Source organism: Aythya marila (assembly GCF_965140915.1).
Source record: "Aythya marila genome assembly, chromosome: 20".
Classification (NCBI taxonomy): domain Eukaryota; kingdom Metazoa; phylum Chordata; class Aves; order Anseriformes; family Anatidae; genus Aythya; species Aythya marila.
The window spans coordinates 10,229,202-10,244,660 of record NC_139061.1 but is presented as its reverse complement, the minus strand read 5'-3'; the positions used below and the strand labels follow the sequence as shown (position 1 = coordinate 10,244,660).

The window sequence follows — 15,459 nt, the reverse complement described above, 5'->3', positions numbered from 1 at the left end:
CTTTAATACATTTTTGTCCAGGCTTGACAGTCAAATTCACATGCTTGCAAATAGAAGAGATGTAAAAGACTTGTTTATCCTGCAAAGGTTCCCACCGAGGGAAGGTATCTGTGGTCTTCTGAAGCCGAGCAAAGGGCACAGAGGCACCAGCAACTCCTTGCAGCTCTGTCCTGGCTCCTGAAGGGTCGAACTGAGCTGGCTCCTGCTTCCCATGCACGTTCAGAGGGTCTTTATTCTACTGTGAAACAACGTTCATCATGATAACAGGAAAATAATTAGCAAGGGCTTTCATTCCACAAGGTTTGAAGGGTTTCCTCTCCTTTTCCCTTCATTTTAACGTAGCTTATGTTCAGCACTCTCGATGGTTCCACCTCAGCAGTGCTGGGTGCTGCCTTTCAAGGGAATTGCACTGGGGCAATTGAAGCTGTTGTGGACTTCAGCAGCTGAGAAATGGGCTTTGCCTTTCTCTGATTAGTGGCAGGCAGGACACAGACAGCAGCAGTACGAGCTCTCTTCTCGTCCAATTCTCATCCTGGCCCTTCTCGGGGGTCTCTTCCCTGGAAGGGGTCCGGAGCTGGTGCCTGCCACCCGTCAGTCTCGGGGCTTCTTGCTGGTAACGGTGCTGGTGTAGGAGCTGGGCTGGGTTTTGGGGCACTGATGTTGTGCTGCTACGACCAGAAGCAGCATCCTGCATCACCCGACCACCCCAAACATGGTGCGAGTTGCATTTATTCATTAGAGTTGAATATAAACTGAAATATTGAAAAGTGAAACCCTCCTGTGTTGGCTATAATTGCTAAGTATATGATACAATCTTGAGAATTGCATTTTTTCGTTGTTGTTAAACTAACTCACTCTGTCAAAGGTTTCTTTACATGATTGAACCGTTGACATGGAAGACTCCAGCTTGTAAATTGCCTCCAGGCATAACTTGATCCTTGATAGCTGCAATACATTGTTATAGTTGGCTCAAATGAAGGATGGCAAAGTCTTTTGTAGATTAGATAATGTATAAAATGGTGTTTTACCTGTATCTCACCCTGTCAGTATTCTCCCAAACTCTGGTTGGCAGCTCCTCACGCACCGCTCAGCACCAGCAGCGGTACCAGCTCTAGGTGATCCTCAGGCAGGCTGAACGTGGAGCAGGGAGCACGGCTTTGGTAGTTCAAACTAGGTGGGAAGGAAAGGGTAAATATTTCAAACCCTCTGCACTGGATGAAATACGAACTGGGTTTTACTTCTAAAGCTTTCAGAAACTTCCAGCGCTCCAGCACAACTGTGAAGATCACTCTTTCCATTCTTGGTTTGCTAGAAAATATTTTTTTAAGGAAAAAAAAAAAGTGGTTATGTGATATTTGAATGGATCCAACTTGGATTTTTATGGACGCGCACACCCCCTTCCCTCCCTGACCCCTCTTTAAGCGGTTTGGGATTCCATGCCCATTGTATTTCACGGGGTGTGTGTTTGTAGTCACGCCAGGGCTGGCTGTGCCAATTCCATGCGGCTCTAACTGCACTGGCAGTAAGAGCACTTAGATTTTTATAACAAAACTCAAATCTCATGTTTCTGAAAGCTACCAAGGTTACTTAGGAATGCTGTTTTATTATGATATAGTTCACTAAAATCCATTGATGCATCCCTTTCATATTTGCCCTGCTTCCACAGGGCAGTCTGCTGCATGTTCTCCAAAAGGTGCTAAGAAATCAATTTTAACCTTGCCAAAAAGGTTGCATATCCTCAAAGGAAAGCATTTTCTTAGAGATTTGTATGGATTTATTCTTTGCTCTTTTTTGGATAAGATTTAATGCTTGCCATCAGTTCAGATGCTGTTTGTACAGAAAGTTTCCTGCCGGAGGAAATGGCAGGAGCTCAATAGCAGGTGTCTTTGCTAAATGCGATACTTAGACTTAATTCTTTTTTTCCCACATAATCACGTCTCGCTTTGAAAAAAAATATTCTGATGCGCATGCATCTTCTTATATTTTGAATTGCCATAACAGCAAAATGAAGGTTTTATTGCATCCGAGGTTATAAATGCAGCGTTTTAACTGGAGCGGTTTTATTCATTAAACGTATCTGCGGTCTTTAAGAAAAAGGCTGTTGCAGGAGCAGTGCTTAACAGCGCTTAATAAAACAATCTTGTGCCAGTAATAAAGATACCCACATCATAAAGAGTTCTCTAGGGTCAACCAAGAAGTGCTTTTCACATGTAAACTGCTGCCTCGCTTATTAGTCTGGTGGCGAGTTGCTCTGCTGCCTGTCGAGGGAAGAGAAACGCTCCCCTTGTCGTTATACAGCAAATGTGCTGAGAGCTTAGGTAAGCCTTTCGTCCTGCTGTAGCTATGGCAAAGGTTAGGATTGTGCTTCTATACAAAACTTCTGACTCATGACAAATACAGTTCATGGCCTAGCTAAATATAGCGTGGGTTTTTTTGCAATAGAATAAGACTTTTTTTATAAAACCTACTTTACCTTGAACTACAGTCATGCAGAACTTTGTATTTTTTGTACTTATTAAATTGTTTGGGGACTGCTTTAGCTGTAGACATTTTGTATTTGAACAACATCTTTCCTGTAGTAGAATACTTTCATAAAAGTTTATTCTCCAGAGTAATACTTCTGCAATCAGTGAAACAATCCAAATAAAATGCATAGACTAGAAGTGTGACGTTTTATCTCAGCCCTTAAACCTATAGAGGCGGGCTTCACGCCTGCATGAATTCACATAGAGAATGGTAAATATTAGCTTGTGAATAACAAAATCCTTTTCTGCCTTCCCTGCCAGGATTACAGGGGAAGCGCTGGGAGCTCAGGGCTCCCATCCGATGCTGTTACTGATTCTGCGTGTCCCCGAGCCAGGATCGGTCAGCAGGAATGCAGTGACCTGCTCCTTTAGGATGGAGCTTTCAGCTCCAGCTCTTACCGGTTATCAAAGAAAGCATTCACCCGAGATTTTGCAGATCTTCATAGCAGGATCATCACTCTTTCTTGCCACACCTTGGTGAACGCTGAGACAATAGCAATGCTTAAATCTGTGCTGGGTTTTGAAGTCAACGCAAATTGAAAGGGAAAGGTTGCTTAGTACGCTGTGGTATTTTCAAGATCTCAGGATTAATTACAGTTGGCTAACATTTTGGAGGTTATTCTGGCACTCTTTAATGCTAGTGAAACTCTCATTTAGCTTCTCTAAACAAAACCTTATATTTGAGAGCACAAGGTGTGGTTTCTTGTGATAAATTACCGATCCCTTGCAAGTCAGCTCCTTTTTACCTCAGAGCCTTGTTTCTGTTCAGTTTTGCCCTGAGCAGGTGATTTCATCTCGTCTGTTTACCCTTCTGCAAACTGCTTGCTCTACAAATTTAATATTCGAATGGCACTTTGAAATGTTGCTCTGTATATTCAAGGTGCTAATGCTTATTACTGACATGCTGTCAGCTGCACAGGCAGCAGCTGCGTGAAGGCTGTCCCTCAGGACACTCCGATAGGTGACACATTGCACGGAGACGTTTCGCTTTGTTGTAGTAGCCGTCAAGCTCTATCATTATATCGTATACTCGTTGGACTTTTTAATTAGCCATGGATGTGGGTCGTGCCTGGAAAGCAGCCTGAAGCACGGCGTGCGCTCCCCTCCCAGTAAAATGAATAAACGTCAGTGGAATATTTTGTTAAAACGGCTTAATCCTCAGGTGGTGCAGCCACCCTGAGTGAAGAGGGCGGCTGGGACGTCGCCGTGGGTCTGCCCTGGCTGTGCTGAGGCCAAGCTGTGCCTCCTGCCTGCCAGCCAGGTGAGGCCCTAACGCTCACAGGAGCCTCGGCACGGATGATGCTCAGGGAATGTGTTTGCTTCGCCTTGGGACCGTCTGACCGTAGGCCCTGAGCAGCGGCTGAGCGTCTAATCCAAGCTGACAGTCGCTAATGCTGGGAAACAAATGCCAAAGGTAGCCCAGCAGGGCTTTTTAAAACTGCTCAAATGAAAACCATCTAGCCCCTGGCTCTGGGCGCCTTCGCTGCGGATCAATCTCAGTCGAAATGTGAAAGATAAGTTGTGTGAGCAGCAGGCAGAGCCTGGCAGGAGCTGGGCACTGCGTAGTCCCCTCAGCTGGCTTTAATGTAAGCAGCCAGACCGTATCTCACACCCGCTCACGGCAGTGAGAAGAACCTAGTGGCCCATATAATTGCTGGGTGAGTACGAATGTTTGGACCTTTCTGCAAAATAATTGGATTTTCTCTATCCTTAAATGAACAAACAGTGTGTAAATGCTAAACCGGGATCTTTGTGATATCCATTGTTTCTGAAACTTGTAGGTTTGAAGAGTCGGTCATGCGGCACCGCAGTAATTGTGATAAGCTTTAACGCGACTTCTTAAAAATTCTTGCAGCATGTCTTTATACATTATTTGCATCAAAGCATGAATATAAAATGGATTAATACTTTATTGAAGGGGATGGGGAAGCTGACCAAGCTGTCTATGTGGTTGGTTTGGGTAAGGTGAAATAGCAACTCTGACATCTCATTGAGTTAATGCTTACATCTTGCTTATAGATTCAGTAGCCAGCATCAGAAAACTGAAGTAGTGACGGGTGCAGTACGTATTGTCTAAAAACATCTTTTTTTTTTAGTGTTTCTTTGCTATCTGGAATGGGATGGTGACTTTCAGCTTAAAATATAAGACACTATTCAAAGGTTGAGGCTTGTATTTAGTAAGTAGAGAATTTTTGTATTAAACGCTTAGGTATTTTTTGGATTATTTTTGTGCAAACTAGCTTAAGCCTCATTGAAACAACAATGCACTGTGTTTGTTTCTGCAGTTCTCTGAGACTCTTAGCAAGTAGCTATTATTTTTAGACAGTGTGAAGAGATTAACGTTTGAACTTCAGCTTCTAATTGTAGGGGTTTCTTCTTCTCAGATATAGATGACTTAAAATGTGCCCCGTTTGGAAGCTATAACAGTGGGTCTGCAGTCAGCAGCCTGGCAAGCTACGACTGGTCCGACAAAGAAGACATTCACCAGAGCAAGAAGTTCTCCTCCTTTGTCCAGGCTTCGGGAAGCGGATCCTCTGCAGCTACCTCTGTTCTTCAGAAGAAGGAGACTTTGTTTGGCAGTTCAGAAAACATTACCATGACAACCGTTTCCAAAGTGACAACCTTTTCTAGTGAGGATGCATTGCAGGATGTTTCGTTTGCAGCCTTTGCAAACTTTAAGGACTCCGGACCAATATCCAGCGGTCCAAGTGATGATGACATTGGAGACTTTGGTGATTTTGCAAGACCTTCATCAGAAGCGCAGGATGCAGCAGCCGACACAAGTCAAGAGGCAGACTTCCTTGCTAGTGGCATCTCTTCTGAAATGCGCAGGGAGTCCACGGATGACTTTGGAGAATTCCAAAGTGAAAAGCCAAAAATTAGCAAATTTGACTTCTTGGTGGCAACTTCCCAAGGCAAGATGAAATCTAGTGAAGAAATGATCAAGAGTGAGCTGGCTACCTTTGACCTGTCTGTTCAAGGTAAGCCTGCTCAGAGCAGAGCAATCTCATAAAGCATGTACTTATTAAAGGCTATTTTTTCTAGTCAAATTATAAATTAGCCAGTGGGGTTTGTTCTAAAGACTACTGGAAACAAGCTCCTTATTGATTTCTATGACGTTTGGAGTAGAGTTCTTCGTAGAAATAAAAAGTTGTTGTGCCAAAATTTTGTAAGCATTGAACTGGGGAAGCTTGCACCAGTCAGTGAGTAAATAGCAGGGTTTGTTCTTACGGAGGCGTAGTGCATCCCTTGATACCACTACGTTCATTTTAAGTACTCCCTGCCTTTGAGTGGAAGAAAAACCTTGTTTATATCCGAACTTTTTAGGGTCTCATAAAAGGAGTTTAAGCCTAGGTGACAGAGAAATAAGCCGCTCTTCACCTCTACCGGTTTTGGAGCAGCCGTTCAGAGATCGTTCAAACACCCTCAGTGAGAAGCCGGCCTTGCCTGTCATCAGAGACAAATACAAAGACCTGACCGGGGAAGTTGAGGTGAGGAATTGTCTGGAAAATCAGCAATGACTTTCATTGGCGTTGTGATATTAAAGGAGTTCTGTATCCCAGCTCTTTGGGACTTCAGCTGTTTCCATTTAGGGTGTATTTCTAAGACGGAACCTGGGTAAGGTTAGGTGTTTTGATTTTGCTGTTCATAAAGAAAGGGTTCTTTTCTTTGTCTTCTTCTTATGAACAGGAAACAGTTCATAAAGGAGGTTTCTTCTTTAAAGCCTTGTGGCATGGAAAAAAATGCTGGTGTCTGAATCATTTGACCTTGCAGTCCAAGCTTGTAACTGGAAATTGGTTATGACTAAAATCTAATCCTAGTTTTGGCACTGAGACTGTTGGCTTTGAGAAATGGCTTAACTTTTTGGCTGTGTAATCGTTATTTCTCTCGCTCGTATTAAGAATAGGATGGTAAAAGGACTTGGATTAAGTTCTGCTAATCCTCATTTCTGTAACGGCAAACCTGTAACAAATTTGTTGGGAGTGGGTATGTGCATTCTTCCTTTTGAAACTAGTTCTAACTCCCAGAAATCAAATTTTAGAGGTCAGATGCAAAGAGACTATTTTAAAAATTAGGAAAAGGTATTTTAGATTTTTTCATAGCTAACCTGCAAATGAACTCTTTAAATACCTGTCTTCTGTATGTCTGTTGTGGTAGGAGAGAGGGAAATGCATGTAGAAAGAGGATTCAGACTGTCCTTTTCTTTCAAATAGGAAAGTGAGAGATATGCGTATGAATGGCAAAGATGCTTGGAGAGTGCCCTGCAAGTAAGTGTATAGCCTCTGAAATCGTTTCCTCCTTAGTGTAGGTACAACTTTATTCAATGTTTAAGACTGTATAGGCATGGAAAGGGTGTGAATCAGCCCAAGCAGAGCCCAATAAAATATGTTGTTTGGGGCATTGGTATCAGCACCTTGCTCTTCAGCACCGTATTTTAGAAATGGGCATATTTAATGTGGCTTGAGGAGAGGTCATTGATTTTCTGGTAATGTGTGTCAGGTATTTCACAGCCAGAGTAATTTTCCTTAAAATTTCTTTTTGCTGTCTAATACTCAAATGCAAAAAAAATCTGAATGCTATTATTAAACTAAATAGCAATGCATGCATACACTCAAAACTACTGTTTTAGTAATGAAAACATTGGTGGGAATGCACTAAGGTTTTAAATGTTCATACTTTTACCCTGATCTACGTAGACTTACAGCATGAATGTACAAAATCGTGAGACTGAATATAGCAGTCATTTAATTTGCCTCCTTTTTTGTGTAACAGTTTCTGTTGGTGACAATTTTGTTTGTAGTAATTATTTTAAGGTAAATAACACCACCTTTTTATGAATCTTACTTCCACCAGGTCATAAAGAAAGCAAATGATACCTTAAATGGAATAAGCAGTTCATCTGTTTGCACTGAAGTTATCCAGTCTGCTCAAGGCATGGAATATTTACTAGGTATGTTTTAATTTAGTGCCTCTCTTGCATTAAATGTTCTCCTATACTAATGTATAATCATTTTTCCCAAAATTGTACTTTTTTTTTTAGCTTAATCTATGCCTGTATTGAAAAGATGAGCAACAACTCTGCTGCTCAATAATGTAACTACTACTTAGAAAAAACAGTCCATGACCGCCTTTAATGTGCTGTGCCTATTTTGTGCTGTTTTTGAGCCACAATTTCAGGAACCTTGTTCCTGCAGTGAATTCATCTGTGTTTCTTTGCTCTGTTTTATTCAACAGGGGTTGTTGAAGTCTATAGAGTAACAAAGAGAGTTGAACTGGGTATCAAAGCAACAGCTGTCTGTAGCGAGAAACTCCAACAGCTGCTGAAGGACATCGACAAAGTATGGAACAACCTAATAAGCTTCATGTCACTTGCTGCTTTAACGGTAAGGCCAAAAATAAGTTATCTCTTTACTAGCAGAAACCTCATAATTATATGTAAAATGACTTCATGGGGTGTCCTAACTTTCTTTTTTTTTTTCCTCTTGCAAAATGGAAATACACTTGTTTGTGAAATCTAGTTTAAAGCTCTGTGTAAGAAAACTTACTTATGTGCAAATACTGTGTTAGGTTAGTAACTTAAAGATGTGATACCCTGTGTGTCTGTGGACCTCTCTAACAAGGGAAAATTAGTGAAATTTTATAAGCCATTATGTGAAGCCAGAATCGTGTGGATTTACCTTGTCAGTGAAATATCCCTGCAGTCAGTTCTAATGCTAACAGTACAGGAGCATGCCATGTAGCAACACAGGAATAACTGACCCGTTTTCTTTTCTCTCTGGATTTTGGAAATGCCTAAGTTTGTTTTGGTTCCCACTGCAGACTAAATAGTTCTTCCTCCTCGCAATAGAACTGCCAAAAAAGACTCAGTTGCTCTGAGACAGTCTGGTAGGAGCTTGAGAGCTTTCTGCATAGACACACGGAGAGATGGTGGGGGGCTGTCTAAGCAGTGGTCTTTAGGTGAGGGAGCACCAGATGGGAAGGGTGCTCAAAGGAACAGTGAAAAAGAGGGACATGTGGGGGCCTGGTACAGAATAGATGCAACTGGAAAGCAAGAAAATAAACTTGCCATTAAATATCTTTCACTTAGTTCCTGCAGCATTCACACAGAAATATGTGCAAAATTACTTCCTTTAACCATGGTAGAACTCATATCCTTAGGGAATCATCCTTATGAAGGTGCTTGATACAGTCTTGTGTAATGGATCTCTTTAATTCAGTGTATAGCTGAGGAGTCTTCAATCCCTAGTATCAGTGCTTCACATCAAGCACCCATAACTAGATCATTGCTCTGTTATCTTCTCCCTGAACGCTTTAATTTGTGGCTTCCTTCCTGCAATGCAGCCGTGGCCACTAAAGATCTTTGCTCCTCAGCAAGCAGCTGGGTATAAACGAGCCCCCAGGTACTTGGTTTCTGCCTCAAACAGCCACCTTGAGCTAACCGTCAGCCCTGCAAAGCAGGCATTGTGGCAGTCCCTTTTCACACACCTCTTGCACACTTCAAACCTCTCGTTACACGCAGCGATGCCAAGCAGGTGCTTTTGGTAACACCCAGTGTTACACAAGGCCTGTCAGAATATGAAATTTACACTGCCAAGCTATTTTACTGCCTGGCAGGTGAGGTTGATAGACGAGGATTCATCCGTTTGAAATCTGGCATTGTTGATGATGACAATCTAAAAAGCTACCAGGAGTCTGTCTTGATTTAAAACAAGTAGATTAAAATTTAGTTCCTAAAGTACTTTTCCCTGGTAGATTACAGGGATTACCTTTTAAGGTCTGTGCTACATTCTCCTTAGCAGTCCAGCTAAATGTTAAGCATGCTTGGAGCTGCAAACAGCTTCTCAAGCATGTGCGGTGCCTCGGAAATTACTGAAGAGACTCCTGACTCTGATACTTCTCAAAATCATCCTTTTTTGTTTCTCTTCTCCACGTGGAATACCGAACCATGTGGAACTGTGCCTTCCCCCGGTGTCACAGATCCCACACGGTGCAGAGGTGCCAATTAAGTGCAGAGAAGTAGCCCAGCTCAGAGGCACGCTATTGGAAAGGTTAATTTTATCTTTTAAAGGATTTTGTTGCAAAGTAATTTTATGCACAGCCTTGTGGTTTTTCATTGCAAATTACAGGACGACCTTCTCATTTGCTTCACTCGTGCGTTTGGTAAACAAATATTAGAGTGTGTTTATTAATTTGATTGATCTACTTAGAGATTAAAGGGCTTTTTTCAGGATTCCAATTATTCTCCAGCCATTCAGCAGGGGAGTGTGATCAGCATACCTAGCCTATGGATTAAGAAAGAGTACATGTGCTTTATGATCACACATTTTGTTTGTTTCTTGCATTTCTAGTCATTATTTTTAATTGTGCTACTGCCTTCAAGCAATAAATACTTCAACAGCTTTATAGCTTGCATATGTAAAGCTTTCTGTAACCGTTTATCTTGTAGCTGAAATTTAAGATTGTGTACCAGAAAAGTTCATTATTTGCAGGCTTATTCTCCCAATCTTTGCCTCTATTGGACCTGAGCTTGTCTGGCATGAGATAGCTGGTGACCTTAATTCTTACGTGGTTTGGTTAATCTTAATATCCCGTTTGGTACTGCTGTGCCATCCTGTAGATTCAGGAAAAAAACCCTTCAGAAAGAATAACAACTGCCCTTTTTGATCAGGCAGTAACACGGAATTCAGGACAATAAACACAGATACGGACACCACTTCAAACACTAGTGGAAGCTGTGCTGGCCAGCGCCTCGTTTCCTCGCAGCTGCACAAATAGCTGTTGCATACCGCTGTTTATCTGCATCCAGTTCTTAATACGCTGCAGTTGAAATGTAGCAGCAGCTGCCCGGGCTCTTCCCTCAGAAATTTCTTCCCTTTTTGATGTGGGAACATGGAACTTAAGAATTATTTCCTTTGTAGTCTAACCCCTTTTCAAGAGCTGGAGTGTTATAAATTAATGCTGATGGAGACTGCGTTGCAGGACTGCAAATACATACTAATGGCTTTGATTAAATCATGCATCGGTCTGAGAAAATATAACGTCACCTCTGACTTGTTGCCTGTGTGATGCCATAAGTCTCTGCTACAACCAGAAAAATAATTTTTATCATATCTGGATTTTTTTCAGTCATTGAAAATGCCTAAATTTTACTGTTTCATTTCTTTAGCCAGATGAAAACTCACTGGATTTCTCTTCTTGTATGCTGCGTCCAGGGATTAAAAATGCCCAAGATCTTGCCTGTGGAGTGTGCCTCCTAAATGTGGATTCAAGAAGTAAAGTAAGTATCGTGGCCTCTTTCATTAAACTCATTTTTATTTACAGTTTTGACTTCCATTTAGGCTTGGGGTACATTTACAAATTTTCATGGCTGTAATTTGTAACTGGAAGCAAAGGCAGAATCTGATCAATAGATGGGACTCAGACCAGTCAGTGGCCTAAACTCAGTGGGCTTTGGGTGTGACATGGATGTGGAGAAAAGGGTTGAAAAGTTAAATTCTTCATTACAGGAAAGAACTGGAATACTGAGAAAAAAAAATACATATACAGATACAGATATAAATCTTTTAATGACTTTCTTTTATGCAATGCATCTCTGTGGATTGCCAGGAGGGGACTATTGCAATTAGTAGAGCTGGGAGGGAATCCCAGGATGTGTACAAAGTAATTATGCCAACCAATTAATGTATATCGGCAGTTTTGCTGACCTTTTGGTTTCAACGTTATTTCAGAAAGAAGAGAAACCTGTGGAAGAGCTTCCTAGAAAAGTATGAACCTGTAAAAAATTCTTTATAGAATCATTCCTAGTTGAGTGTGAAAGGCTGAACTGCAAACTGGCCTTCAGCTGTCATTCTCAATTGTACCAATCATGAATCCTTTTCTTCTAGTCATTTTTTGTGACTGTAATACCTGATCCGATCAACTAACATGCTCTAGAGCCTCCCTTTTGTCTTGTCTGCATGCTTGTTTCTTGTGAATAGCTTTCTGGTTTTGTGCTACTTCTGTTGTGTGGTAGAAAACTCACCGCAGCGAGGTTCTGAATTTGTAGCTGTCTGTGTGTCTGTTGCAGAAGGGTGGGGAACTCTAGGGTTTTTGCTACAAGTATTGCCTTTTGGCTATATGGAGTAGGCAATGGCATTTTTAGAAGTCTGTGCAGGAAATCCAAAGTGTGGGAAACAGGTTTAGAATATTTTTTAAATAGGTAGCTGTGAAGCACTGGGAATGCTGCTGAAGTAGAAACAGCTGTTAACTGTTCTCTTTCTGAACTGGAAGAAAAAAAAAATCAACATTATCCCCAAGAGTCTAGATTTATTTAAAAATAATAATAAAAAAAATTCGTTTTCCCATCACATCTAAGCAGTATCTCCTAGCAACATACATTGAGATGCTTTAAGCTTGTTCATGGCTTCATGCGCTCCTATTGTAAAGCAGATTCAATTACCAGAAAAAAAGGGGACCAACCTGAGCCAGCAGTATGGTAGGATAATGCTAATATCAAGAATTGCACCTGCCTAAGTTATGGCAGAATTTGACCCTGTAAAATAAATGCGATAGCCAGCAGAACAAGGTTTTGTTTCCTAGAGGACACGTGAAACAAGATGAGTTAGTTACCAGGTGTCAGATGAGAGAATACTCCTCGAGTGGCTCCCTCTCACACACCGTGTAGCAGACTAAGCACCATCAGGTGTGGTGGCTGAAGGTTTTGTCCACCTGCAAACATTTCTGCAGACTAAACTGAAATATTTGCCTGCCTGCTCTGCTTCTGCAAGTGGAGATGGCTCGTTCAGAGTGAGAGAGCCCAGGTTCTGCCATGCTGTGCCATCTGGGGGTGAACGCCTCTGCGATAGCCATTTTCCACTCTGTTTTATATCCTGGAGAAGATAAGACTGTCATACTTGTTTCAATTCTTGTTATTCTAGGCCTTTAATTCAGAAACGGATAATTTTAAGCTGGCATATGGAGGACACCAATACCACGCCAGCTGTGCAAACTTCTGGATCAACTGTGTGGAGCCAAAGCCTCCGGGTCTCATTTTGCCCGACCTGCTCTGAAAGCGGTCACACTGAAGGTGGAGTATCGGGTCTGAAAATGCACCTCGCTTGGGGTCAATGGTGCGATAGAGTAAGTGGAAAGGCTTCTTTGAGCCGTGGCTAGGGTTTGAAATGCTTTGTTTTGATTTCTGTACAACAGTGGATTAAAGCCACTCTCGCATATGGAAGTTCCCCGTGAAGAATTGTACTTGAAATGGCTGGGTTTCAGAAATAACCAGAAAAAAAAAGGTGGAGTGGCACAAAATGTGGCGTTTCTTTCTCAATATGAAAGCGGGTAGGTCTTTGTGAAACAAACAAACAAAAAGCCAGTCTGCTGTCCAAGTGTACAGACCTCTGTGAGAGGACAGCACCTAGTTTCCAAGACAAACTGAAATACTAGACTGACTTGCATGGAAGTGACACTTAAAGACTACATATTTGCAAACAAATCTTTTCTTAATGTTTTGGGTGGCTGGATCATGATATTTTTCTTTAAATATTTGCTGCTACATTATTACAATGCATACAATGCACATGTCATGGTAACTTCCAAGGCAAAATGAATTACTGACTTGGAAGGAATTAGACTGTAGAGAGCCATTGTTTATTTAAATTTTCAACTGTTCTGAATTGTAAATTATTATGAAGTATTCATATGCTTAACTGGTTAGTACTGGGGGTTAAGAACATGGAAAAATTGTTTAAATTTTCTCTATCATATCTGGACTCTTTAGTACGGGCAACTGGATTTTAAAACTAGAAATCTTTGCCGTTCTGTTGTAAATACTGGCTAATGTCTGCTCTTGGACTTGTCCTGGACTACAGGTGTGGTTTGTTACGCTTCTGACACTGTGGTAGTTGTGTGGCTGCATCACTGCTGAAAACTGGACTCCACTGATACTGCGCGTCTGCTCCTGTATATAGTCCCTTTTATAGTCCCTTGTGTGTTACCTGCTTCCCCTGATGGGACGCATGCATCTAACTTGTGCAATCCAGTGCTGTCTGTGAGAATGTGTTTTCCTGACTCAGAACTGGCAGTGCAAGGAGGCCCTTAGCTCCTACTGCAGGTGGGTGTGATCTAACGCCGAAAATTGGGCTTAAGCAGACTGCTTTTTGAGGCAGGCTGTCATTTTGTTGCTTATGGTAGGTACACCTATCTGATAGGAAGAGATTAGTATGACAGACCATCACAAAGTGTTGCCCATAAACTTAAAGTAACCGCTTCTTTCTTTCAATATGATGACAGTGCCATCAGCTGCAGTGATAGTTACAGAACTTTAACCCACTGGGAGCTTCGTGGCATTATTTTAAGAGCCTTACCACTATACATCCTGTTCAGTTTGCTTCATTCTTTAACTTCAGTTTAACTCAGTTCTCTAGAAAATCTCTTTTCTCCAAAGATATCAACAGCTTTTTCAAGCTAGTCTTGCCTTCGTTGCAAGTAGCTGACGTTGACAAGTAATTATTTGCTGAAATCAAAATTACAAAGAGGAAAATTGCCTTCTCTTTGGTGGAAGAAGATAAGGTCAGGGAGCACTTGAGCAAACTGGACTGTCACAAGCCCATGGGCTGTGATGGGAGGCAGCCACAAACCCTGAAGGAGGTGGCAGATGTGACTGCAAGGCACAAGATTACTCTGTAATCTTTGCTTGGGCTGACAAACATCTCATGGGGTTCAGCAGAAGAGGACCTGGGGTGCCTGGTGGACACCAAGCTGAACACGAGTCAGCAACGTGGCCTTGCTGCCAAGAAGGTCAGTGGTATTTGGGCTGCATGAGGCAAAGCATCGCCAGCAGGTCCGGAGAGGTGCTCGTTCCCCTCTGCTCTGCTCTGGTGAGGTCTCACCTGGAGCGCTGTGCCCAGGGCTGGATCCCCCAGTAAAAGAGAGACCTGGACATACTGGGAAGAGCCCAGTGGAGGGCCACCGAGATGCTCAGGGGACCAGAGCACCTCTCCTGTTATGAGAGGCTGAGAGAGCTGGGATGTTCAGCCTGGAGAAGTGGGGGCTCGAGGGGATCTCATCCATGCCTATAGACACCTGCAGGGAGGATGTGAAGGGGATGGAGCCAGGCTCTGTTTGGTGGTGCCCAGTGCCTGGACAAGAAGCAATGGGCACAAATGAGCACAGGAGGTTATCAGGAAACACTGCAGGTGTCACAGCCCTGGCACAGGCTGCCCGAGGGGCTGGGGGTTCCTCTGGGAGAGCTCCAGCAGCCCCCTGGATGTGGGGCTGTGGCCCTGCTGGGGCTGGGGTGGCACCAGAGGGACCCTGAGGTCCCTGTCAGCCTCAGCCAGTCTGTGATTTAAAAAAAAATAATAAGAAGAATTAGCTATACTACACAATTAATTATGCCAAATTAAAGAATCTTGGCTAATAAGAGTGTTAGGTGTCCGGCCCCTTGTTTACCCAAATTAAAATAAATCTTTCTCCTGCCTGAAATTAGCTTATTCATAAATTCAGCAACTTGTGCCTCCAGTTGCAAGCTCAAGCTAATCAAGTGGCAGATTTTCAATAGTGCGACAGTGACTGCTTGCCTTCTGCTGCCCAGTAATTATCAAAAAAGAGGAAAAAAAAAAAAGAAAAAAGCAGTCAGTCTTTGCTTGCTCTCTGATTCACATATTAGGTGTGAAATAGTTCCAGTAGCCTACACCATAGCTGTTGACCACATCCATCGGTTTCCCTCGTAATTAGGGGCTGCTGGGGACCAGCGGAAGTGTTCCCACTGATGGTCGGGGGCTGCGCAGCACAGTAAGCCAGCACTTGCCTTTGCACGCTGAGCTACAGAAGCACTTAAGCATTGTCTGGCTTCAAGCAAATGCCTCGCCTTGCTGCTAGCAAGGGGACTTGTCGAGTGGTTTTTGTATCTGGCTGACGCAAAGGCTGCTGCTGCTTATGAAAATGCTAT

The 15,459-nt window shown here is 42.6% G+C and overlaps 1 protein-coding gene across 4 annotated transcripts in view; it reads left to right on the top strand.

Annotated features, from left to right (window-relative positions):
• Positions 1 to 13,485, top strand: part of SYNRG (synergin gamma) — a 38,898-nt gene extending 25,413 nt beyond the window's left edge. For 2 of the 4 annotated variants that reach the window (XM_082776625.1, XM_082776622.1), the window contains 8 exons: positions 4,910 to 5,506; positions 5,853 to 6,016; positions 6,740 to 6,793; positions 7,380 to 7,476; positions 7,761 to 7,909; positions 10,693 to 10,803; positions 11,255 to 11,290; positions 12,443 to 13,479. In XM_082776625.1, the coding sequence (XP_082632751.1) occupies positions 4,910 to 5,506; positions 5,853 to 6,016; positions 6,740 to 6,793; positions 7,380 to 7,476; positions 7,761 to 7,909; positions 10,693 to 10,803; positions 11,255 to 11,290; positions 12,443 to 12,574 (1,340 nt within the window). In that variant the 3' untranslated portion in view covers positions 12,575 to 13,479. Of the gene's footprint in view, positions 1 to 4,909; positions 5,507 to 5,852; positions 6,017 to 6,739; positions 6,794 to 7,379; positions 7,477 to 7,760; positions 7,910 to 10,692; positions 10,804 to 11,254; positions 11,291 to 12,442 lie in introns of all 4 variants that reach the window. The other 2 variants (XM_082776623.1, XM_082776624.1) reach the window with 2 other exon arrangements.
• Positions 13,486 to 15,459: the final 1,974 nt, after the last annotated feature.